The 27432-nt window shown below is 43.6% G+C and overlaps 1 protein-coding gene across 3 annotated transcripts; it reads right to left on the bottom strand.

Annotated features, from left to right (window-relative positions):
- Nucleotides 1-65: 65 nt before the first annotated feature.
- Nucleotides 66-24971, bottom strand: LOC130155506 (prosaposin). Of its 3 annotated transcripts, XM_056352867.1 has the most exons (16): nt 24853-24971; nt 14132-14265; nt 13026-13100; nt 12186-12311; nt 11736-11930; nt 10654-10797; nt 10099-10155; nt 8914-8922; nt 7724-7792; nt 7140-7253; nt 6051-6146; nt 5659-5845; nt 5350-5501; nt 3696-3776; nt 3007-3114; nt 66-2404 (listed from the first exon to the last, which is right to left on the bottom strand). In XM_056352867.1, exons 1-16 carry the CDS (start codon nt 24893-24895, stop codon nt 2369-2371), a joined length of 1626 nt encoding a protein of 541 aa, XP_056208842.1. In that variant the 5' UTR covers nt 24896-24971; the 3' UTR covers nt 66-2368. The 3 variants fall into 3 exon arrangements, with proteins under 3 accessions (XP_056208842.1, XP_056208841.1, XP_056208840.1); XM_056352866.1 differs by lacking the exons at nt 7724-7792; nt 8914-8922 and having other exon boundaries at nt 5350-5483; XM_056352865.1 differs by lacking the exons at nt 7724-7792; nt 8914-8922.
- Nucleotides 24972-27432: the final 2461 nt, after the last annotated feature.

Raw genomic sequence — 27432 nt, forward strand, 5'->3', positions numbered from 1 at the left:
AGGGGACGATAACAAGATCCTTCGGCAACTAGCATACAACAAGGAAACAAAGAACACAAACTTAGCGGTTTACAGAAGTTTTTATTGTTCATTAAGGAAGCTTTTGTGCAAAAAAAAAAAAAATCAAGACAATGTTCTTCAGAAAGCAACTGCACGTGTCCCCCCAGCATAACTCAAGCGGGTCAGGTGCCACGGTCCACAGGAAGGGAGAAAACTAAAGAGACTCCCAGCACTAGCACAGGATTTCCCCTGGTTCACCTTGCCAACAGGTCACTAACATGAATCCTTCGCTATTAAAAATCCCCAAAAAATTAAAGCCTTGCCAACCTCTAAGAGCAAGTGTTAATCTGTCCCCACCTCCCCCCAAAAATATTCATGTTAAAGAGAACGCCATCCAGTTTAAAAGATCAAAATCCCATACTACATGCCATGGTGTAACACCACCTGTACCTCCAGGGTAGCGATGCTGAAGAGAGCCCGTTTCCTATCTGGCATATCTACCCCAACAGGGATATTCCACTGGAACCACTGCACAAGCCTGCCCAGACAGAAAGCTGCAGGTATTTTACATCTTTAGGGGAAATCATTTTTATTTTTTAAAGCCATGAGTGCTTCAGCATTCTGTACAAATGCAAAGAGGAAAGACAAACCAGTATTGCTGGTCAACACTGCTCAGACGTTTAGTATGTACATATAGTAACCAAGAAGCTGCAGTCAAGTGGTTTTTTCCATCAAACTGCATGAAAATTACTTTGCTCACTGCTAAAGCATTGTCACTGGAGCTCCTGCCTCACACAAGACGCCACAGGAACAGTAGCAGTTGCCGGCACCTTTCTGTACAGGACTGGAATTTTCAAGGCTCCACCTCTGCCCAGCTCCTCCTTCCCAAAAGTCTCCTCAGAGCTACTCTGGTGCCTCTGTTTCAGGGGTTAACTTGTTCAGAACTACACACTAAATGCTGGCAGGGGATGCAAGGTCTGTCTCAAGCAACATAAGCATGATTCTCACTTGAGGCCCCCACACCTCAAGGGCCTGAACTACTTCCAAAGTAGCAGCCGCCTGGAAAAGCTTTTGTTCAGAAGTTCAGGCCACGTCAGCAGGATGCTGCAGAGTCGTGAAAGCCAGGTTGTCAGGTATGCCAGCAGCACTGCCGAATACCTGCTACAGTGCTCCTGCCATCTGACATGTCCGCTTGCTACTCAGATGCATCTCCCAACAGAAATGGGAACTCTAGAAAAAAAATTATACTTCAAACTACTCAGAAGGATGAGTGTCAGTGAGAATGGCTGGCAGCAATGCAAACAGCCCACAAGTCTCATAGCACCTCTGAAGTTTTAGATGCCTGAAATATGCTATGAGAGAAACACAGATCAAGGGGCAGTTTACAATAAAAAAAAAAAATTTCCATGCATTCTGCCTGCTATGCTGAACTCACTTTGACATGTGCACAACCCACGCTGTACCTTTTCCCCTCCATCTTCTACTGGCCCAATTCACTCCACCTTCTTGGCACCCGGCTGGCTGCGTGTAGGAAGCTGCAAGACTAAGCAGAATTGAGCAATAAAAAAAAAAAAAAAAAAAAGAAAGACAACCAACTGAGCCATTCCTTAAGTATGTCAGCATGCTTCAAAGACTGAAATCCCACTGTACAGGGCTTAACAGTAGAACACCCATGCTGAGACTGACTAGTCCAAGGAAATAAAGAGGACGTGATCAAAGGCTGAGGGAGGGTTTCCTTAGCTATAACACCACAAGCCTAAGTGTGGTCACTCCAATGCAAGTGCATCTTTTTAGGTACCAGTTACTTTGAAAGTTAGCTGGGCACACAAAGTCCCCTCTTCTGCATCTGCAGAGCTTTGAAAATTCCACCTGAAGGAATTGGAGATTCAACATTATCCCTTTAAGAGTTCCCCTACGGTTACACAGAAAACTAATATTTGAGCCAGATGTTAAATATGCAAAGCATGTAATCTTCCAAAGGCTGACTACAGAAAAGATATTTTAAAATTTAGTTGCTATCTTGTTCTTTTTTTAAATTAAAAGATAAGTGTCTTGTTTTATTTCACCTTTGCCATTCTTCCCAGCACCTAAAAACATTTCAGCCTACCAATTAAAAATCTACAACACACTGACTATTTTTAGGAGCATAATGAGTTAAACTGTACAATCAGAAATATCTTTGTTAAGTCAACAATGAAGATCTGATCCTTCAACAGCAGCACTGCTACAGAAGAGTTACAATAAAGGAACCTGAAGGTCAAATTGTTAACAAGGCAGAGAGGAGGGACATTTGAGATACAGCTCTCCGCCAACCTTGGCCCACATTTTTAAGAGCCACAGCAAACTTTCAGAACTGGAAATTCTTCTTCTAGTTCCACACATGACGCTTGCAATGATCAACAGCCTAAAGAGAAAGAAATAGTTTTAAGTTACTGGGAAAAAAGCCTGTCTGCAAACAAGTGTGCATCTATGCACACAATTCAACACCTTATTCTGAGACACAGTCTTAAAAGCAAATCTATTTTTCTTACAATAAGTGATTCCAGAGAGGACTAGAATAAATAATGTCCTCCTCATCCCCACCCAGAAGCTTCAGGAAAGAATGCTGATGACCCTTAGCCATTAAGGCCTGGCAAAGAAAGCATCAGCCCACAGCAATACTGGCGGCCAACTTTTAGAGCCTGATGAGAGGCCATGACACAGTCTGCCAGCTGCAGGAACAAAGACTAAATATAAAGCCCACGTTGTACCTTACCATAGACTCTGAAGTGCTAGCACACAGCTGGGGGACAGGAACAAAAGGGTGACAGAACAGTCTGCTTTAAGAAAGCTGAGGGCTACGGAAAACCCTCTAATCAAACTCAAATACCTTCAGCTAGCACCCTTCTGCTTCCTGAAACTGGAATTCAGCCACTTGAAAGTGTGGTACAGATGCTGGCAAAGTAGCTTATAAGGAGCTATCAAAAGGCCAATAGGAAACTTGAGGCAGAATCCTGCTTTACGTACATTGCACTGAGCAGCAGTCTCCATGTTCTTACACCAGTAACCTGGACCCCAGACACAAGCATCATCCCCCAGGAGAGGCTGTTTAGCTGATCCACAGACCCCAAGTTTCTGTGAATAAAACAGCAACAGAGTCAGCATCTTTCTGCTTGTACCAAGAGATCTCAACTTCGTTATGTTTGAGCTTCTACCTGACTGAGTGTGGAAGCAACACTGAGGTAGCTTCAGGAGCTCCCACAGTATCATGCTCAGCTGACAAATGCAGTCACACTTGCAGCTGAACAATTAGACATGAAGCAGTAATCTGACACAAGAAAGAATTAAGTTACCACAACTGCTCCCTCATACTAAGTTTCGAGAAACAGTTTCTAGAAAGGGACCTTTCTCAAAAGAAGTCACTTTGCTTCTTCTCATCACATTCAGGGCACACCACACCTTGTTACTGAACCTCAACAGTGGGTAGCCAATGGCAGCTCTTTTCTTCTATCCTTCCTTGCACAAGGCTGGCAGTCTGACAGCTGTCCATTCAATAAGCCCAAGGCCTTGCACAACCATGTTTGATCCAAGCATTCAGTCTGCTGATTTTTATTCCAGCAGAGTTTCTGGATGCTAGGCACTGAAAGGCATACAGAAGAGTAGGCAAGACTGTATCGGAGCCCATACTCAATAGAGCGAAATGCAATAATACTCACAGTGCAAACAAAAGTGGGATCCATCACCTCTGCCAAGAGTTGCACAACCACAGGTTCATACTGTTCCACAAACTGAACACACTGTAACAAAAAAAAGGTTGAGAGATTCCTCTGTTAAAGCCATAAACAGACGATACGGTCACCAGTAGGCAGGCATGTACACAACACCAAACATCCCAACAATCACTCCAAACTGATAAACCAGAGGCTTGAGTTCTGCAGATCAAAAAGGACTCAGCATCGTACTAATCACACAACTACATAATTTTTTGCTAGCTCATACCTGCCTGCAGCTGTCTGCAGAAAGGTTATGATGAGAAAGCGGACAAAAAAGGAAGAGAACCAAGCAGGACAGACTCCGATTTGCAAAGCTCTAATTGTGGAGATCACTGCTGTCTCAAGAGGAAAGCACACTGAACAGGCTGGAGACAAACATCCTGAACAGGGCAGAAGCAATGTAGTAATGGCTCTTAAGCACTTTTAGCTCAAGCAATTACTATTCACTTCAGGCCAGGCAGCAGCACAAACACTTCCCATCGGCAAGAGCCAGCCCTCTAGTGGGGAGGCCATTTCCAAAGCACAGACAGATACTGGTATTCTTAGCTGAGACTAACGGCACCAATTAATAAGCAACCCACAGCTATTAAACAGCCTCACAGCGGTCAGCAGGAATAGCTGTTCCGTAGCCACTTTAAGCCTGTATACTGTATGCCTAGTAAACTTATAAGCAGTTGCCACTTGCTGACACTCAGCAGCCACCTAATAAGATTTCCAGGTAAATCTTGATAGCCATAGCCTAACAGGTATTGCTTTCTGCTGTCTCACTGAAATTATGCCAGCCTACTTCCAATTACTTTGTTAATCCCCTGAAAAGGACCAGCGTTGAGGAAAAAACCTTCAGCTGTTCCCACCCACTGTTCTCAGAGTATTTCAAGGCAAACCTTTACTGACTGCAAATTAGTACAACCAGCCAGCCAGCCAATTCAGGCCCTTAAAAGTCTTCATCTATTCAAACGACTGCCAACCCTTGAGGACCAGGAGTGCAAAAACCTAATCTCCCTGCACCCCCAAGTCCTTCCAGCCTCTAGCAAAGGAAGACTGACTACTCAAAAACCACCAAGAGATCCTGCTCTCTCGCTTTTCCAAACACTCTGCAAAATGTTTCATCCTTCTATTCATCTCTATCTGCCTTGCTCTGACTGGAAGGTAGGCTGCCACACTGAAAGGCCTGTGCGGTCCTCCTTTGGCTGCCTCAGATCAAGCTTTCTCCCTCTTTTTCTGTCTACTGCACACGACAAGCCGCTATGCTTTGGTGATTACTAGTAAAAGAAAAAAAAACTTAGGAAGGATCAGTGCTGAGCACAAGCCAGTCCCAGCTGCACCTGTGGACAGTTTGTCTCCAGCCAGAGAGCAAGGTAATTGCTCAAACACAGAGACCTCTATTATGAGTACCTGGACATTTATAGCAGAAGTAGAGACACTTGAGAGATGGACCTAAAATTAGCATGTAGACAGAGCATCAGGTGCAACACTCAAAATTAAGTAAGTGTAATTATCACTAAGACCTAGGTAAACCTAACAAATCAACAAAGACAGCTCCCAGCCATCAAAACAACCACTGCTTTTTAGCCTGCCTCCTGCACAAGCACTTTACCTGATCACTGACAGACTCTGGCAAGAAGTGACAGACTTTTTCCAATAAAGCTTCGATTTCAGCTGTCGTGGCATTCTTCTCTAGTTCTTTGTCTGCATAAGCTACCACCATCTTGCAGATATCACAGAAGCCACCTGCAGGTTTCACTAAAACTGAGAAGGGGGAATAAACAAACACAAAACACCACCACAAATGTCAGCACTTAAGTAGTTCCTCCCAAAAGAAGAAAGGAGGCAGCAAAGTACTAAAGCACATGTCCTCAAGAGATAAAGTCACAGGTGAACTAGCTCATTTTGCAACACCACCAACCTGGCTGCTGCGGAGGCTTGTTGGCTGCACAGCATTTCAGCATAACACACACAGCTTCAGGATTCGTCGCCTCCAAGAGCATGTCAATCAAAGCCTGGCCGTAGACATCTATGAAGTCCTTACACTGGTCTTTGACACTTGCTGGGAAGAGGTAGCAGATCACCTCCATTTCGTGTACAATCTCCTCCTGAAGCAGGATGAGGGATGCATGGCAAATGAAGAACAGAAATCTAACTCGATTCTAAGTACATGTTTTCTTACTCCAACCCACCCAGGATGAAAATCTTGCTCTCATGAAAACAGACAATACAATTGACTTTCCTTCCCCTCTTCCAATACAGCCCCATCTTAGCCAAACCTAGGAAGAAGTACTATTTCCATCACTTACTCACCTCTGTCTTGTTGCTCTCCAAGAGGCCAGTCACTTCTTTCACCATGGTCTCGCATATTTCACACAGGGAAAAAGTCTTCTCTTGAACTGAGGCTTTCTGAGTACACAGAAGAAACATACAAAACAATAAACCAGCACTTTACCACTTTTGACACAACTGGTGAAAGATCAGACTAACAGCACTGACATTCACATGCAGCACACTAATTCATTTACCCAGCTAGCCAGCTTGAACTGAACTCAAAAGGTCATACAGAACCCAAAACCAACCTCAAAGGTCTAAGTAAAAAGTCCTTCCAAATGAACAGTCATTTTGTATGACTAATTAAGACTACAATCCCCAGGCTGTATAAGGAAAGGAGCTGAATTCAGTAGACACAGAAATAAGCAGCCCCACAGTGACTGGAGTCAAGGGAAATTGGAAGTGTGTTTCAATACCGCAAGGACAACATTTGCTAGAATTGAGAGCATCCTCCTGTTCGCAAAAGCAAGCTATAAATTGAGGGACTTGAGGGCAATTGTTTGGAGCCTGTTAATCAGAAATTAACTGTCCTCAAAAAAGTCTTCCCTTTCAAAAAAAAAAAACTAAAAAAAAAAAAACCTCAGCCAATGTCTCACATAAAGGCCATGAGAACCTAAGGTGCTTCTCCAAATTCAAGAGCTTCGGCTCTGACTCTGCTCATTCATCTGCACAGGCAGAGTGCTGTCCCATTTTTAAAAGGGATGGAAGCTAACTCCAAATGTCAAGCAAAACCCAAATCCAGCAATTTGCCCTCTAACATTTGAAGTGTCATTTAGAATGGCTGCCACACTACTGCTGGAACAGGAGTTCCCATTTCAATCCTGAAATACTACTTTACAGCTTTGGTTTAGCATAGGCTCCACTATTTAGCATAGGCTCCACTATTTAGCAAATCAGTCAGCTCTTCTTCACAGATCAGCTTCAGTAACAAGAGGTGGCCAGTAATGTACATGCAGGGAGACTTGAATTATTCTATGCATAAAAGCTCTTATTTTTCTATTTCATCTAGTTCATTACACCAAAGCAAAAAGGAAGGCAAAGCTGTTGATTACCAAGAGTCTACCTTACCTCCACAACTTCTGCTTTTACTTCACGAACCACCTGAGCTGGCACCAGAGTCTGAAGGGGAACAGATTTCACGGAAGGACAGAACCCAACCATGGCACAAATGTCCTTTGGTTGCTGGAAAGAGATGTATAACCAATTTTAAGAAGTCCAGAAGATTCTGTCCTTTCTACGGAGCCAGTGAGCAGGCACAGAGAACAGTTTTAGAAGGCTCCAACACAACTAGAAGTTTCATTACTACTTCTACTTCAAGTATTGTCAAAGCATTTGATATGGTTATAGGCAGGATAACTACCAAACAAAATTTAGCAGTCCGTTTAGAAGAGGAAGAGGTTAGGCAACATCCATTTAAAAACCCCATTTACCATGAGCTAATACACTAGGCAAGCCCTTCAAAGGAGTTGACTTAAGAGCTACCAACACCAGAACAGGCCACCAGCATCACATTAGACCTGCATCCATGAAGCTGCTCCCCTGAAAGCTTTAAGTAATCACAGAAGAGGCTAATTATCCTGACTTCAGAGTTCACCCAAAAGCTGGAAGAAATGCCTAGAAGAAAGGACTCCTTTTCTCTTTCCACAAACTACCTTCTTTAAAGTATCCAGTAATGTCACATTTTGCAAACAGAAACACATTCCCACGTTATTGAACACAGCCTACAAGAAACAAGAAGTTAACCATGTTAAAACCTAAGTCTAACCCTTTTTACAAGTATCTGCAGGAACTATTTCAAGTATTCTTTTCACAGTAAGAGGGGAAACAGCAGAGACTTAGAAAGCCTTTTCAAAGGCTCTGTGTTTCTCAAAAGTTTTAGAAACATACATTACTAAAAGCAAAAATAAATGCTGGACATGAGCCAAACTGCTCTAAGGAGGCCACATTATATCCACACAAAGTGAGAAAGTAAGTAATACACGAAAGTGAGAGTAATACACAAAACTTGAATTTTCCACCTAAAGTCTACTTAAGCTAAAAAAGGTACCTTTGGTCCTATGGTTAATTAGCAGATCGTACCCCACCCTGTCACCAGGGCATCAAGCTTCTTACAGCACAGGCTTATACAACAGTTATCATGCCACAACCTCATGCACAGGCAAAAGCAGTATCTCAGAGATACACTGCTGCTTCAGACCACTCCAGGCAGTACCTTTAGGTCAAGCCCTTCGGTTCATGCATCATAAGAAGCATTTCCAGATATTAGTGTTACAGCAACACCCACATACACACAACATGTTCCCTCACAGACAGATGACAGACACAAGGTCTCCCAGGACTTAAATTAGAAGCCCAAATAGCTCTAAGGAGCAGGAGCTTAAAGGCCTCCCACATCTTCTTTTCAATTCATATGCTCCAAACGTCTATACCATTGCCCTAGATTTAAAGGTTAACCAAAAAGAGACCCAGGGACAGCTGCACTCACGCCCTTTTGAGCCCAACCTTTAAACCAGAAGCTGACAGGAGCCACCGGCATGCTTTTTCCACATCTATCCTTCTTGTATGAAAGTGAGCATATTCTATGCTCTACTGGCCAAAACATAATCAAGCTGAAATCTCAATAGCACAAACCGGCGTCTGGAGCTGGAAGTAGGACTGATCCAGTGGAGGAAGTCTATAGTCTTTCTCTGTTTTAATCACATAAATATCCCTTGTATCTGTCAACACTGAGTACAGTCACACCATGTACACAGCTAATAGAGCAAGAAGTAAACTACAAGCTCTTTTAGAGCAAGAAGTGAACTACGAGCAGGCTATCACCACAGGCAAGTTGCTCACCTACCTGATCCTTCTGTTGACAGGGGAGATTGGAGACAGGAAGAAAGGAGAAATTAAAGATAACAGTTAAGAGAAAAAAAATGCCAAGCACTTGGAACTGCATACATTCTTTCCATATAGATGATGGAATATGACATGCTCCCCACCCCAAAGATCCTTAGCATTGCTAAAGCAACTCACATTTAATTGCACAGTGCTAACCAGCATTATTCATCTGAAGTCATTAAAGCATCCTGGGCAAGACTACCTCCAAAGAGTCTGAATAACACTTAGCCGGATGCAAGGTGTGGTCATATTCCAATTTCAGGTAACAACAACAGACTGTATTGCAATGCTTATGAGAAACTAACTAGTTGATGGAACAAAGATTTGCTGCCACCCCCAAATGCTTAAAAAGCAGTATGAGCTTCTAAATAGCCTTGAGTGACTGGAAACAAAAAAAAAGGGCGCTGTATTACCAAATTCAGGTTCAAGTCAACCACATACTCTAGCCATAAATTCACTTATAAATTGTTCATGTTACTTGTGGCATCAAGGCACTGCATTCTCTAAAGAAAATCTTACCTTTGGGTTTGTTTGTGTTGTTTTTTTGTTTTTTTTTTTAAAGGTTTCAAGATCTCTGGATAAAGAGGTACTATGGATGTGGTCACAGGTAAAATACACTGTATGTTGCTGCAGAAGAGGTAGTGCAGTACCACTCACTTTCCATGGCTCCTACTAAGAGCCCAGAGAGCAGGAGTCTTGAGATAGCAATTCCAGAAGAGGAATGTTTTAGTCTTGCTTCAAATAGACACAGTATCTCTAACACTTGAGCCAATTTTGCAAGACTGTGACAAAAACCAACTCTAATACGTTTAACACAGTATCTAGTGAGGAGAGGGGAAGTGGTGTAAGTACAGGACTGAAATGGAGTATAAAGGAACATATGTAATGCATCTTCTGTGTTTCAAAGGACTAGAGTGCCTTTTGCACTGCTGAAGTAGTTCTGAAAGAAAAGGAAAGTGCTAAAGAAAGCATTCTGAGACCAAAGTTACTATCCAATTCAATGCCAAGTTCAAAACATTAACACCAAGACTTACAGAGCAAGGGTTCTCCCCAGACCTATGCAGTTAAAGTTTCCCGTTTCCAAATAAGTTAGCTACACAAAGCAGAAAAACTGAGAGCAAATATAATATTCTACTGATCTTACCATGTGCATCATCATTTGGATAGCCAAGTCAGAATATTCAGAGATATAGCTCTTGCACTACAGAAAGTAGGAAAAGAAAAACTTGTAAATACCAAACCACTTAAGCTGTAGAGTTGATCTAGAATTTTCTAATACATCTCAAGGTATTAATATACTTGCTCTAGTTAGTAACTATTCTGTTGTCTTTCAGAGCTTGTCCCAAATGTAAGATGGCATTTCACATTACACAATCATTGCACACGTAGCTGCTTATCTGATAAGTCCTTTTCTCTTCCTCTCAGGGCAAAAGCACTCCCCCTCATTGATACGGCCACATTACCCTGCCAGATCATTTTTATAAAAAAGGCCTTAAGGGCTAGCAGCAGTCTTAAATCTTTTTCCTCCTCCCCAGTGCCATACACCCCACCCAATTTTCTTGACCTGAAAGTTTATTATTTCAACGTTGTTATACTGCGTAACATGTGACACGCTCTCCTTTGTTTTATTAAATAGAGATCATACTGAGAGGATTAAGTCACATACAGGAATAGATTTGTGAACAAAAAAATAGCTTACCATATCAGACATTCCAGGTCCCAAACGGTCACACTCCTCTTTAGCGTGAGCAACCAAAGACTTCACAAAAGATGAGTTTGTCCTCACAGCTTCCTGAACATCAGTAACCAGCTGAACGCAGTCTTGGCATACATCCCCACTTCCCTGGACAAAGAGTGAAAGGAAACTTAAGTTGACATATCTTCACATAACACATTTCAGAAGCTTCCGTTACTACCAAGTTTTGAAAGCTATTCTGAAGCATATACAAATCTTAATGAATATTCTATAGAATACATAAAAGCCTGAGCTAATACTAGACAAGCTGCTGCTGGTATGTGCACCAGCCACTAGATGGAGATTAGGTACCTACTTGGCTCCGAAACCCGAGATAACTGTTAAGGTACCCAATCTTCAAAATCTCTTGGTTTTGTTACAGACCACAGCGGGAAGGTTTCTAAATCTGGCATAGATCTTACCTGCTCCACCCACAGCAGCTTGTTCTCCACCCACTCGACTGTTTAACTCCCATATCTAGGCTTGCTATCAAGACTCTGCCTCTACTTCCAAGTTTATCATCTGATTACTCCCCTTTGGTAACTACTTGTTCTTTTCTGATCCAGTCTGTCACCTCTGAATTCAGAGATGAATGCCTCCCCTGAAGGGCACAGCTAGCAGATTACTCTGAATGTGGGAGAATTCTTCCTTTGAACACTGGTGCCAAGCTTGCTCTAAGAGAAAACTGTTTCCAGTAAGACCTGCTTGACTACTACAGTCCTGGATGGAAACAGCCCAGCACAAGAATTGTCATTATACACTGTGGTGGTTAATCCTAGATTACAGGTACGGTCCACAGGGGCTGCAGCTGTCATTTTTCTCAGCTTTAAACCCACAGGGTAAAGAAAAAGGTAGTTGTCTGTATGCATCAGCATAAAATTCAATAGGAGACAGTCATGCAGGTGAAGCACATCAGTTTAACCTGTGCCCAGTACAACAACGCCTTACCAAGAATCATCAATAAATTCTTACGCAAAGGAGCACTGAAGCTCTGGAGCAAGAAACATGCACTTCTCTTGCATGCTGGAATAGCGCTGCACCCTTACCTTAGACTTCTGCTTGGGTCTGTCCTGAGGGTAAAGGAGAAGAGGCACATTGGCCATGAAGGGGGATGCCAGTTCAGAGAAATCCAGCTCTGGTATCTTATTGGACTGGAGTTGTTTCTGAAGTTTCATTGCAGCAAGCTGCTTCTGAAGAGACTGGCACAGTGAGAGGGCGCTGCATACAACTTCAGGTTTATCCTAGGTGAGAACAGATACATACATAAAGCTCTAGACTGATGGCACTTTTGTGTGTGCATATGTTTATACTGAAGTTCAGAGTAGAGAGTCATTCAGCTGAAACAATTATCGGAAGGTCAAATGCAGTCTTGAAATTTACACCATTAATCCTTACATGATTGAAGGTTCATATGCACAATATTACGTAGAAGAGAAATTCAGGCATCAATAGGAGCACAACTTAATTCCAATAGTTGCAAATTGTTATCCACTTACTAGCTCTTCTTTGATCATATCCATGATAACTGGTAGGTAGGAGTCTACAATTTCTTTACACTCGGAGACAAGGCCTTGGTCAGGAAGAAACTCACATGTCTTTTCCAAGTAAGCACGGATCTCATCCTATAAGAGATGAGTTAAGGCTATAGACTATCAAAATCTCTCACGTGTGCTCTCTCGCTCACTCTCATGCTCTTTCCGTTCCCAAAACACCCAACACAAAGCCTAACAAAAGCCCCTTGGACTCAGGTAGGCCCAAGCAGTTGGCAGGCAAAACTACAATGAGGTTTTAAACTATAGATCTGTTTTCCCTAGTCTTGGACCTTCAATGCGACCCTGCCGAAGTGAAGACATGAAATAACTGCTTGCAAGACCTCACAACAGAGCTTTGCCAGCACAGAACATTTACATTCAAGAATTAGTGAAATTATGGACTAGTGGAAGAATTATCTGTTTATACTAAGTACTCCCAGGTTCACAGAAAGGAAGGAGTGATGACAACCAAAAAAAAGTCCACTTGGTGTAATCATCCACTTCTAGAGACTGAAGTATCCCACCTTTTAAGACTGACAACCCACTGGCACAAGAACAATTTTATTAAACACCTACAGTCAATCAGGGATGTGTTAGAGCATGAGAGGCTCTAGAATTTGCTAATCTCTAAACGAGAAGAGGCTGTTTAAAAGCCTTTCCCCATTTACTCTGTCTCTGGCCCCTTTCAATATTTGCTGCTTAGCTTGAGAAAACATCATGCATACTACTCTTCCACCCCCTCACCTTGCAATCTTGTAAGGCAATGAAATCAAATAGTGCCCTGGGGCAAGGAGAACAGCTTACCTCAGTGCCATTATCCTTCAAAACCTTGCCAGCCACTGTCACAAGTTCCTTACACAAGTCACAGGGGATACTGTTCTGGAGAGAAAAGTAGAGAGTTACTTTGAGACTGAATTAACTAACTGTAAATGCAGTGTGCAAATAACAATGCAAAGAACGAGGGTCACATTTGGAACTGAAGCAAAGGAAGAAATACTGTCTGAAGCTGGGGTGGGAAGAGGTCGTTTTAAATGAAGAGTGAGGCTATTCCGAACATGTCTAGCTCCAGTTTCTTCAGTAAACATGGTATGAAGAAGCGAGCAAGTGGCAGCATGCCTATTTCACCTAGCCCCACCTCCCTTGAAGTACATTGCCTCCAGAAGCCTTCTCTTGAACCTCTTTTACCTTACTCCTTGAAGAGTTCACACTTACTAGAAATCTAAGAACTTTTTGGGCATGCTTCCCTCAGTTGTGCTCTGCCATTCTGAAATTCCTCCCTCCCCAATCTTTTCCACAATCTGAAACATACCTCGGCACAGATATAGCAAAGGTGGAGTGAACGCATCTGTAAGTAAAATTCCTTTCTCTCCCTGCCCTGCCATCCCCAGAAAATTGTGAAACAATATCACAAACTGCAGCTACATCTAGTAAAGCAGCCCTCACACTTAGTGTAAATGCAACTTGAAAAGCAACACTAAATGTAACATTTGTACCATTAATCAATCTCATGGCTTTAATAATTTAGCATATGCTGTGTCTTTTTTTGACCATTAACTTAGGAGAAAGACCTAAAGAAGCATACAGCTTTTTTAGTAATAAGCTTACTAGTTTGGCATTGCTCAAGTTAAGAATAAGAAAAGGCTTTACGAATTAGGAGTCAGTTTAATGAAGAGGAACAGTCTGAAATCCACCAGCTCCATTCCACACACGGCTCATGATTGTGCAACAGGTCGCAGAGAAATCAGCAGACAAGTTGTGCAAGGCACAGAAGTGGGAAGAAACTTTTATCTAGCACTCAAATTAAGGCAGTCAGATTAATTCTAATTGGAGAGTTCAAAAATCTCCATCAGCATATGAAAACCAGCTACCTCAACTACAGGTGGGAAGAAGTCTCAGTAGTTGATACTTACTACAGTAGGCTTGTTCCAGACATTCTGCTGGCAGTGTTTCACTGCTCCACACTGCGATGCTGTCCGAATGCTCTGACACCATACTTCTGGTCCCTTTATGCAGTCCTTCTGCCACAAAACGGGGCTCGCCACAGCTGCCAAAACAAGAACCGTTCTTTCACATACTCGAATGATTTCCACCCAGCGCAAGGAGGCTAATGCTGTATGGAATAAACACCATCTCTCCAGTATGCCACTTCAGTTTACTAGTATTTTTAAAGCACGTTTCAATCCAGCAATTTCTGACCTGAAACATGAGTCTCAAATACAGATTACACAGCCAAAGAACTCAGAAAACCTCTTTAACAGTTGAACTTCCCTACTGAAATGCCTGTGTCTCAGCACTTCAGCAGTCCATTCCCGCATCATCAAACTTTTATTAAAAAATTTTGAAAAACCCCAACAAAATCCCACTTTGCTTACCACAAAAGAACTATCAGATGACTTGAAACAGAGAAACTGCTCACAGCAGAAATGTACGGTTCAGACAGCTGATTCCCAAAGCTACAGCCTCCCTGTTCTTCTGTCCTACCGTCCTTGCAGTTACATCTAGCTTCTAACTGTTGTCTGTATTCCTTCTCCCAGGTGAACCACCCTTTTCATATAGAGCCACTGAGAGAATTAGGAAACTAACTGGATTAGAGGCCACAACACACACATAAGTGGAAGACTTAAGAGCCAGGTGCAGACTGAAACACTGACCATAAACAGAAAATTTCAAGTCAAAGCAAAAGAGGGACTGAAAACAATGTGAGACATATTCTATCGTAATAGTTTTTAAGCCCATTAAGTCTATTTAGACTTTGTTTTCTCTTGGTCAGTTCTTTAATGGTATACACAGAAATTTGTGGGGGTGAAAAAAAGAAGTACAAGTCCTTGTCCAGACATACCTCCCACCCCACACAAAATTGCCTTGCAACCTACAACATTTTGAAGTAAAATACAGAATGCCATTTCTGGACATTGTTCCTAAAGAAATGTAAAAAGTCTGCACCATTAGTAAGTAATAGGACAAGTTAATCAACTGCACCTTTTAGTTGACTTCCCAAGCTTGTCCTTTTTTGGGTGTGCTATTTGGACACCCAGCTCCTCCAGGTTTTCTAAATCCATCCTTATCTGTCAGCACGCCTAGTTTCTTCAGCAGTCAATCTCCTATGTTGCAGTAACCTATGAAGAAGCAACTCCTAAAATCCTACAAGAGACAGGCTCCAAGGAAATCTGTCACGGTCTAAGCCTACAAGACACTGCTGTCAAAGTTTAGATTAAAAAAACCACCACTAACCCATCCAAACCTATTAGCTATATAGGTGTTGTTTAGGAGCCATTATTTTTACATCAATGCCATTTACACATCACAAAATGCTGTAAAATTACATTGTCAACCAAGAAGCACGAATTCAAACTGTTGGATTCCTACAAAGTTTCTAGTAAGGTTATGACAGATGAGCTATTACTTTCCCATTTCTCATGTCTTGGTTCTAAACAACCTGATGATCAACTTAATGGCTGAATTACCACTGCATCTACTAGGTACGTAGCCACTACACATCAAAAAGAGCCAGATAAACACTAATTTGTAGGTGGCACTCTGCAGCCTTCTCCTATTGATTTATAGAGCCTGTTTACACTGGGTTTCACAGAGGAATGACCCATTTATTTTAAGGAAAACATGCTTTGCATGCTTAATTTTCTACACAAGAGCTCAAAGTTTACCATCCTCCCTCCCAGCAAAAAGCCTAGATTGCCTATTAGCCTTCAGCAAGGCAGCACACTAGGACTGCGCACAAGACTGTAGGAACAAGACTTCAAAGCTTCCAATAATGTATGGTTAGCACAATATTTACAGACCACCTATTCCAAATTACAGCATTATTGATCTGGAAGCACTAAGAACAGTTAAGTTTCAAAGTCAGAATGGTCAGCCAAATAGCTGTCAGCTCTGGCAGGATGACAATAACCACGTGTACGTTCAGTTGAGGGAAAGAGTTATTCTTCCCTTTCAAATACTGGTATTGGACAGTGGTAGGAAGGCTCTGCAAAGCAGAGAATCAAGCTCTGGCTAAGGTCAAGCAAGACCTTGACTTTAAACAGTGGAATTAACAGCTTTCACTATAGCTTTTAACCTATGCCTTTAGTTCTGGAAATCAAAAGAAAATTACTCCCCCTCCCATTCGAAGCATACTATAGAACTACAAAACTAAATTATAAAACTACAGTAATAGTTATTCCAAGTAGTTTCTCAAACTCTTAATCCAAGAGGCCATTTAAAACCCAAGCTGAGGAATTCACACCATAACTTGCACCAGTTCAATCTCCCAGATCTTAATGAACTTTCAGGTTTTCTTTGGCTTTTTCTATTAAGATCCTGCCACTAGTATGACTTTTCAAATCAGTACCACCTTTAGCAGAATGTCTAACAGCTAGTCTTGTTCTTTCTTCCTCATAGCCTCTGACCTGGTCAATTTAAGTACAGGACAAAAGAAATACTACGTGTCAGATTTATGCTTACTTATCAGCTTTTTTGGCTGTATGTCTCTAAGAAATTCCCTACTGCATGGCTTCTGTATCAAACACATGCTCACACAGAGTCAGTCACCAACGCTTTGACTTGCCAGGACACAGCAAAGGGTACCGCCAGAGCAGCAGGGTTTTGTAAGGTTACAACACTGAGGCAGAAGAAAACTGAAGAGCAAAGCAGAGGTGAGCAGAGTGCAGGCTGCAGATAATTCTGTTCAGGAGGCGTGGAAGAGTCTTAAAATTAGATTGATTTTTGACAGTACATTAACTGCTTGATGCCTCCGATTGCTCTGCTTCCCTGCAGTCTCACCAGTCTGGAAGGAGAAAAAGAGTAATTTCTCAGAAGAAGAAACAGAACACATCTAAATTTTTTTCAGATTCTGCTCAAAGCACTGCTACTGGCCACACAGTCACTTCACATTTGAGAATAAGGACACTAATGTTATCTGCAATCCTCTACAGGAAGACCAAAGACAAAAAAATCTCAGAAGAGCTGGAAACCAGCAAGGACAGTGAAGAATGAGAAGCATCAAACTATTCACAAGCCAGCGAACACTGAAAATCAGTTTTAGGATGCAAGTAAGCACCCCGAAGACCTTCCCCACTTGTATTATTTGAAGTCTTCACTCCTGCACATCAGAGCAAGATGAAATGCAATATACCTACATAGCTTTTCTGTCAAAAAAGCCAACAGATTCAGGAAACCTGAATCAGCTATGCCATGAGGAGGAACATTTATCTACAGAAAACAGAAAACTGAGGAACGTAAGTGTCCTTTCAGTTATAAGGTACACTGGTGAAGTTCTTTCCTTGCAAGTAGACAATTCTACAGTTGATGTTTTCCGTACATCATGGTCAAACAGTGACTAGGCAAATTTGTCTGTTAGGGCCACACATTGCTGGCACATTGTAGAAAGCAGCTACAGAACACATATGATGCGCACTAAGGATGGCTTCTTTTCTTCCATGTTCCACAGTGGATTCAAATATAGTTAAGCTCGGATTAGTTTATTCTGTATTATGCTGAATTTTTTTATTACAAAACTTAATGTCTAATATTAAAGGATGTACCTTCACTACAACAGTATCTAGCCTCCCTTTCTGACTGTCCTTGGAAAAACAGAAACAAAACCAAAAAATTCCACATTAATTCAGATCTTGCAAATTCAGAGAACAGCAGCCTGAAATCCTTTACTGTTCCCACAGCTTTTTCCCTTTAGCTTGTTCTCCTATTTTTTTATGAAATAGCATTTTTCCTCAATATATTAATTCCCATTAACATACTTGCATATTTGCTTTTGTGGTAAGACATTGTGCTGTTTCACAACAGAATGAACAGTTTTGAGTCTTAACAGTTATCTTGCTGTTCCCTCAAAATAGCCTCTGCCACAAGAAGAGCGACACCTTAATGTGGTATTTCACATCCCCAGAACAGCAGCTACTCAAGTGAAAACAAAGTCCTGTCAGTTACCTCACACCACTCTTAATGCTTGCTGGATAAACTCAATGGGATTATCTTCTTAGATACCTCTGGGATCCCTTTATTTCATATATTGTTCTTTTATCTAAGTAATCCATTTTTAAATAGATTTCTCCTTTCTCTGTAGATTAACTCTCAACAGTCATACACCATGCCCACCTAAACCTGCCCCCCTTCCCTGCAGTTCTTGCAAGCCACCATTTTTAGAGCACCAAACAAGTTTATCTGTGAAAGCCAGGACGTTTCTTTACTTGTCCTCTTCACTGGTTCCTTCCTTCTTGAACCGCTTCAGAGATGTGGTTTCTTCAATTTTTTTAAAGGAACAGTCTTTGCTCCAACACATTTTTCCTAAATTAAGCAGCAAAAGGAAACGGAGGAGGAAGGAGAAGGGGGCATGGAAAAGCAATCCACATACAGTGTCTTTAGATGTGAAAAACTTCAGCTTTCTAGCCTTCAGACTTCTAGCCAAGTTGACAGCCCACAGGCACCCTAGGACCCCTGCATACACTTGCAGCTTCTCCAAGCAAACACAAAAAAAAAAGCTTCATACCCACTCTGACCTTTCTGATGCTCATCCCTGGCAGACAAGAGAAGTCATCTCACAGAACAAGCAGTGCCTCAGGAACACAGCCTGAAGCCCAACAACATAACCAAAACACTCTAAAAGACAAAGTGTAACAGCAGAAAAGAAAGAAGAAACCTTTTCTTTGAGGCCCAGGTGAGAAACCTAGCACTGCCACAACACCAGTAACACAGTCCTGACAAGTGACAGCTACTGTACATCACATGGCACTCTGCCAGGAATTCACACAAAAAAAAACAGTTTAAAGGCTGTGAAGATAAAGGGAAACCTGCAACTTGCACACACAGTGGTACCATCCTACTTCAGCAAGCACGCATGACTCCCTGACAGTTCTTCAAAGCAGCAGATATTATCACCTTCTCCCTCAACACTAGGTATCTGGAATGGAAACAGTAACATACAGTCTGCAGCTAGGGAAGTAGAGGTGACAGCTCCCTCAAACAATACCACCTCTTCTACCTGGAAAGCTTAGAACCATGCATATGAAAGCACAGTTCAGTTCTTCACTCCTCTTCAGAGAGCAGGAACGTAACAGCATGCTTATAATGGCTGGATTATCAAGGACAGCTACTGGAAAATTAAGTAATCACCTTCCCTGTGAATAACCTTCCCTCAAGCATTTGTGTTAGTTGTCTTCCAGGGACAGCCAGCCTGAATTTCTTACTGAGATTCTCTGAGAAAAATTCTAAGCAATCCCCTCCAAAGCTATACTGAATCTACTAATGAGACTTTTGTGTCCATGCTTGTAAGTTAACCCCTTACATAAGCTTCTACAAACAGGGATTCTATAAGGCCCAGATTCCCTAACAAGCCAGAAGGTAAGCCAGAAAACTATACCGTAGCACACAAAGAAATTCAGCTTAAAGACTTAAACCTCCTCCAAACTGCTAGGAAAGCCTTGGTGCGAGTAGTATTTTTACAGACAGATTAACCTGCAAGAAAAGGAAAGCGCTGAGCTGCTGTTCACTTTAATTGGTTGAAGTCAAATGTAGAAGGTAACCTGAGGTGCTGCCAACTCTCATATCTTTATGACACCCTAATTTGTTCCAAGTGAATAAACATATTAATCAGCAGAGATACTCTTTCCCAAGCCCCATTTGGCGATGTTAAAAAGAACAAAAAACCAAAAAAACACAACTATTATCTCCCAGAAATGCCCACAGACCGAGCGAACACATCAGTGTCTGCCATTCTGTGCTGTTAGTTACCGACTTCCCCACTTCTTTTGATAACTGCAAAAGCAAAGTGTGTTTAAGTTAAAGATGTCAAGAGGGATCAACTCCTCTTCATCAAATCTTACACAGTGTCACCAAGTCAAGGAGTGACCTCAACTGGAAGTTATCTGAAGGGCTCAGTAATCCACTGCCTCTCTGGTCAGTTAGTAAATCTAAAGTTTCAAAAGTTGTAACTGCATCACACACTAGTAACTCATGTCAAAGGTCTACTATGCCTCTGGATTAACAATGCAGTAAAATGACCGCATATTTGAGAGATTACAGGCAATTTGTGGAATAAACAGATGAAACCTGACTAGCTGTTATCAGTAATCTAGATGTTGATCAAAAATCTGTCTTCCTGTCCAATATCTACTAATCAAGTATCAAGCTTGAAACGTTTGTAACTAGCACAATTCACAAGTAATGAGTTTTGAGTTTGCCTCTTCCTTAAAGTGGGGAACACCAACCTCATCTTGGTAAACTACTTCTGCTGTAAAACACTGTTCCTACCTCAATGAGCAAAGACAGCAAAATCAGCTCTACTGTCCCAGTTACAATGAAGATTACAAGAGAATAACAACCACATTGACCAGAGGTTGCTACCAGGTTGCCAAGCAAGCCAACTTCTGCCTGAGATTCTTCTATGACAGAATCTAGAAGAGGTATTTGGACATCCAAGGGCATCTGGTAGTCATCAGGTAGTAAGCAGTCCCATACAGTATGTTAAGATTTCCCCAAGAAGTTAAAAGAAGCATTTTTCCCCTGCGGCAGATCCCTGCAGAAGTAAGTCTGAACATTTTGCACATACTTGTTGTCCATCTCCACTCTTTCTGGTTTTCTTTTGGAGTTTTTTTGGATGGGTGGGGGGACAGATTTCATGTGAGTCTCGGCAGAAATTCTGTATTTAGCATCCCCCCTTTCACCAGGCAAATATATTCACACCACAAAGAAAAGAAAAGTCTGCCACTTATGCAGAGAGCCACGTCTGTAAGAGCAGACAAAGTTCCTGGCCACAGGTTACACTGCAGTCCCAGCAAAGCACAGGTGAAATTGTAGAAATGTCAGAAAACAGGGCAGTTCAAGACACTGCCAGGAAGAAACAGAAGAGTTGTCTCAGGAGCAATGCTCTTTGTCACACTGCTGCCAGAGAAGTGCTTTAATGCAGAATGAATGCCAGACACGGAACACAACTCAACAGCAAGCTCCCTTAGAGGAAAGGGAAGATTTCATACCCCTGCAGCTGAGCAAAGAAAGTATGCCAGAGGGATGAAAAGGCACATTTTAAAGAGCAGCTTCAGGAAGGACAGCAGTTAGCGATGGAAGAACCTGGAAAAGGCAACCTGTAGCACACAAGGTGAAAGAATAACCTACCCAAGAGCACAGTGATGAAGCAGCTGATAGCAGGAAAGAAGAAAGTGTTAACCCCCTAACATCTGTATACTAATAGCTTGCATCCCAAGGTGAACACACTCAAAGGATTTTGAACCGTTAACATTTGAATAAAGCAAGCCTTGAAATCTCATTGCAAGATTCATTTACTCAGCATCACCAAGAAAATCTCTTTACATGCAGACTTTTAGAGTAGCAGAGAACAAAGTTCAAAAATCAGTGAGGGTAAACAGTGTAAAGGGAGACTCCTCACTCCAAGAGAAAGAAAAATACTGATATCTGAAATTAAACATTGCTCTGTGACCAAATACAGAGACAAGCACTGCCTCAAAATATACACACGCTTCAAAGACCACAGAAGTACCCCTTTCAATTTGCAACAGTAACTCTGATATCTTAATAGCAGCAAATTAACTGCATACAAAAGCTGCTACATAAAGAAAAAAAATTAAACAGAAAATTAGCATCAAGTGAATCCTTAAAGAAGCTTTTTTTGTTATGTAGTTCTAAGGTTGCCCCAAACCTGCTTTGAAGAATCAGATCCACATGAGTTATTGAAACAAAAACCCACTGGCAGCCAGCAGTAACTGGCCCTGCTTCCCCCACAGAAGCAAGTTAAAAATCTTCCTGCACCTTACACTGGAAAACCCTCCCTAAAACAGCACAGACCAGCCTCCCCGAGAGTCCCAACTGACATCACCATCACCTGATGGCAACAGTTTTGCTGACAGGCTCCCACTCTCTTCTTCCACCCTCTACTTCATCTCTGATTTCAGATATTCCCGGAACTACTTTTGTGGTATGCCAAACAGCAGAAACTGAGATTGTAAAAAGACCACATAAGACTTCAGAAACTCTGCAGATGCAATCGTACATTTTGCCAAGCGTGACCGTGACCAGGCAGAACAACTTGCGCAGCTCCTCCAGACAACACCAAGAACAACTCTATTTATACCTCTTCTGCAAACAAGGAGGAGATTGTGCAAGGGCAGGTTTACCCAAGCCACATGACCAGTGCACTACCAAAGCCCCACTTTGTTATGTGACAGGCATAAAGTGCCTCGCACCCACAGCATTCCCTATCATTCCTCTAAGAAAACAGGGACATATTTTTTAGACAGTAGGCGAACAGTGGAAGGTGTCTTATATAATCTACAGTAGTGGGCTGCACCAACCTAGCTTTTTTGTCAGAAACCACATTCCCAACCAGAACAAGCCTGCAAACTACAGCACGTAATCCCAATTATCTGCTTTTTCCACATCCTCCAGAAAATGCATGTCAGACTAACTCAGCCTTCCACTTTCCTGTTCCCAGATGTTCTGACCAGTGTTTGTTAGGGGAATTAAATATTAGCTTGAAATCTTTGGAAGAAGGAAGATTAAGTCTACTATTTTAGCAAGGATGAAGTAATCGCATCCTAAACTTCTTACTTTCTACTTCCATCTTCACTTTTATTTTACCAGGAGGAAAAAACAAACACAGCTCAAGAGAAACTGACTTGTTTTAACTGCACACCCAACCTTCCCCCTTTCCAGGTCTCAAAGACATGCAATAATCAACGTGCGTATCAGTAGTCCAGAGATCCCAAGTCCTGTACACCCTGTTTTAATTCCTTCATGTCTCCCTTAAAGGGAAGATGCACAGAAGCACTGTAAGTAGGTCAACCAAAACCCTCATGGCCTACCAGCCATGCTGTAAGCTAGCCAAGTAACTCCATTAGGATACGCCAAGGGTGGCTAGATTTTGATACAGCTAATTAGTCAGCTTAATAGACTAAAACAGCATTTCAAGTCATTACAGTAAAATCTTCAGAAAATCCTACACAATACTATCATAGGTGAGCCAATTAGTATTCATAACAGAACCTTGGTGAAAAAAAAGACAGGTGTTTATTTGTGTTAAAACAGTGACTTCCTAAAGAAAAACAGGCCTAACAAGTCTTCTGCCATACTCAGCTGTATACACATGCCTTTAACAGGTAGACCAAGCTAATTCTCGTTGCTGAACTGGTTTCTCATTACAATTTCCCTAAATACACTAATGAGAAACCTGGTAGATACTGCAAGGCAAATCCTTTTCACTTTTAAAGCCCAAGAAACTACAATTACTTTAGTGATTCGGAAACAGTCCCAACAGAAATGATTAATGATGTCAGTCAATTCAGCGCAGAGCAGACAGAAGTTGTATTATTAAAGCAGATAGATATGCAGAAAGATTTTTTGCTTCCTTGTTTCCATCCTGAAAAGTCTGAGATTCTTCACTAAATTGTCCACATATCAGTATGTTAAAACTCCACTTAAGTACAAGACTATTGCACAATCATGCATGATCTCAGAGGCATAAACTGCAGTCTGCCAGCTGGTTATTCCTATCACTTTTAAACAGCTAGTCAGGCTTTTTTTTAACTTGACTTGTGAAATATGGCAGGTTAAACTCATAAGCAAATAAGCTCTAGGTTTAAAATTGTCTCATTTGAAGGCAAATTATCCAAAACATTGTGTGCATCGCTGTATCAGACCTTCAATTTTGGGGGTTCTACCCACTCCATACCACGACCTGAAGGTGTAATTATCCCTCCAGTCAGTCTATGAATCATTTCTCTAGATCTGTCTAGCTTCTGCAAAGCACATGATACAAGCATTGTCTTGTTTAACCTCTACTTCTATCGCTAAAGGTATTTTATCAGCTATTGCCGCCACCACCTCAGCAACAAGTAACAAAGCAGCAAGCACCAAAATTAGTGGAATTTTCCATGTGGAGCAGAAGACCCTAATGAAATTAGACTGCTAAAAGCATGCAACAGAAAAGACTACCTCCTTCCATCTGAAAGAGGATTACAGCCATCTATCCCTGAAGTGCCAAAGATAGAGTTGCTGGCAGAAAAAGTTTCTACCTATTGCTCTTATTTGGCTCTATGAGGCAATAGTTGCCCGATTCATCACAATATCGACACAAACCAACCCAAGGCTACCGCTGTGGGAAGTCATTTTCCTAGCGCAGCAGGAAAAGCTGGTTTCTCGCCAGGACTTTCCCCTTCTCCCAGCGTTTACCTGACGGCTAACCTCGGGTGCCTCCCCCCACCCCAAATACCGCTTTACCACCGCTGCCACCCCGGCGGCGCCCTTGAAATGTCCGCTGCTGCTGCTGCCGCCCCCCGGCCCCAGGCCCTGCTCCGCCGGCGGCACCGTTAGGCCCCGCACCGAGCTGCGCCACCGCCGGCGGGGTCCCGGCCAGAGGCTTCCCCGCCCCCCTCCCTCACCGCTACCTCCTCTCCCTGCACTTTCGGCAGCCGGGCCCGACCGTCCTGCTGGAAAAGGAACGGCCTCAGGGCCGGCCTGCCCCCCGCCACCCCTCCTCACAGCGCCAGCCGCCCTCAGCCCGCTCCCGCCCGGCCAGGCCCTCGGTGGTGAGGGAACACCGCCCGCAGGTCTTCGGGGCTAAGCGTGAGGGGGACGGGCAGCAGGAGGCGGAGGCCAGGCCGGCAGGGCCGCTTACCGGCGGCCAGAAGCCCGAGGAGGCAGAGCAGCCACCGCGCCATCGTCCCCGCGCCCGTCTGCAATGCGGCGCCGCCGTCACCGCCGCCCCCCCGCCCCTATAATAAGGCTGCGCCGGGCAACACCGCGCACGCGCGCCCGCCGCCCCGCCCGCTGCGCATGCGCGGGGGAGGGGGCCAGCGCCTCACCCCCCCCCCCACCCCACCCCCCCCCCCACCCCGCCGCCTTCTGAGGGCGCAAAAGTGGCGGCGGAGCGCCGCAGCCGTGGCTCCAGGGCCTCCTCTGGGTGAGGGGCTGCGGGCCTGCGCCGCTCGAAACGGCCCTGCCTGGCCGCAGAAAAGGCCCCACAGGCCGCACGAGGCGGTCTGCGCAGCGCCGGCCCGGGGCCCCCCGCAGGCAGCGCCCCTGAGGCGGTGGGAGCACCGTGGGGCCCCCCCAGGGTCGCGTTCAGCTGCGGGCGTCCCGCCGAGGGGCAGGCTGGCACGGGGGGGTGCCACCGCAGGGCTCCCACTTGGAGGCTTCACACTCTGTTAGCTGGGGTTAGGAGGTGGGGGGTGCTTGTGTGTCCCTACTGCACCTGGCAGGCTCCTGCTCGCTGTTGTCACTGGGCAGCTACGTATCTGTGTGGGCCAAAGGAACAGCGATCAAAGGTACAATTAAGAAAACTTGAATTGACTTGATACCTCCTAGCCTCTTGCTCCTGCTGCATCCCTTGTGCCAATTCAGCCAACTGGAACAACAAACAAAGAAAGAAAAAAAAAAGGTAGTATTTTCCTACTGGATAAACAAACCGAACCAGCTCAGCTGAGCTGGTCCCTCTAAGGCAGAAGCTGGGATCACCAGGACTGCACAGAGCTGCTGGACCAGCTCTCCTCTTTCAAACCCATGTTCAGGCTTTCTGTTGCTGAAGAAAGGGTCCTGATAAGCTAGGTGCTTCTCACACGCTGGAGAGCTTTGCTCGGATACCCCCTGCAGCCCCACCATAACTCACAAAACTAGTCATATCTGAAGCGTTCAAAATCTGTGAGGTTTACCATGCCCAGTTTGTGAAGATCTTCAAGGTACTGACCTTCATCTAAGGGCATACATGTTGTTACCATGTTGGGTGCCTACCTACATGTTCATTTTTCAAGGACCAGACTTGTCAATAACGTTTAAGGTTCAGTTGCAGTTTAAAGGTTAGGAGGAAGTGGATCTGTTCTGTTTGTCAGTCTATACCAAACAGGATAATGCACATTTCTCCTCTGCTTATTAAGATCTTAAAATTAAGAGCCCAGCTAAGAAGCTACCGTGAGAGGCTTGTTATCTCGCTCTTCTTTGCAAGACACAGCAGGAGAGCTTGATGCTTACCAGGGCCTTTGCCCCTTGCCAGTCAGCACTGCTTCATTCGGAGCCTCCCAAGCCTCTATGCTTGCCATTACTCAGGTAATTCCCAAACTGGAGCCAGACACACCCAGACTGAATCAACAAGGCAGAAAGTCACCCCCAACAGCAATTTTGGCCCGACTAAACAAGCAACCTTTGGTGCTAAAGCAACCTTACCTAGGCAGGGCTCAGCCGTACCTCTCTTATCTTGGGAGCGCGCACACACAAAGTGTTGATGAGGCAGCTTGAATTTCTACCCAGCAGTTAGCTGCTAGCTTAGGAACACAAAAAAACCCACCAGCTTTGTGAAAAACATTTCAAAGAGGGGTTAAGCAAGACTGGAACAGGTAAGCTATTTCAGTGGGCAGGGTGTTTTTCTTCTGGGAACTGAAGGACAGGGGTAAGGAAAGACTAGCAGTGAGCTAATGGGTGTCACCCCCAATCTGATCTCATTTAAGGCACCAAGACCACCCATGCTAGCCCAGGTTTCCCTGAAGATTCACCAGTTCCAGTTCATCTGGGGACTTTTTTTTCCTCTCAAGTACAGAGCATATAATATCCACCCAGCAACTTCCAGCTTGTCACCATGACATAGCTTTCCTGGTTTAGCCATACTGCCTGCTAGTTTTCTCACATAAAAATGGGATTAAAAAAACAAAATGGCATCAACTGCTCAAATACTGGGCATCTGCCATTGACAACAGGACTTTACAAAAGCAGGAAACCCCAAAGGGCAGCTCACCCTATTGAGACCAGGTCCAGCTTACAGATGTGAGGACCAACTGCATGAAGAGACACCTTGCAGCGAGGGCGCGAACTGCAGCAGCCTGCTGTCTGCCTGCCACCTTCCGCTTCTGCAGAGCTTCTGCTCAGATTTGGGTTTTTTCCCTGAAAATAAACCTCCCAGATAACGTGTCAGATGAGTCTTCTCAGGAAGGACCGTGGCTTGGTGGTAGTCAAATACAGCTGAGTCACTTTTCTGTGGCTAGGAGAGAAGGAGGCCTTCCTGGCCCAAGCTTGATTTTCAGTCCCCTTTTTTGGGAGACCCATGCTCTGCGTAAAGTGAGTAGGAAAGGCCCATCCTCCCTCAGGCTGGAAAGCTGTGGCCAGACAAGGGACAGTCCTGCAGCAGAACACATGACTCACATTCCAGGGGCTGGCGTCCAGAAGCACTGCCTCCCCTACCAACCAGTTGGACCAGGCTGGCACTGGAGCC

This window comes from Falco biarmicus, chromosome 9 (assembly GCF_023638135.1).
Source record: "Falco biarmicus isolate bFalBia1 chromosome 9, bFalBia1.pri, whole genome shotgun sequence".
NCBI classification, from domain to species: Eukaryota; Metazoa; Chordata; class Aves; order Falconiformes; family Falconidae; genus Falco; species Falco biarmicus.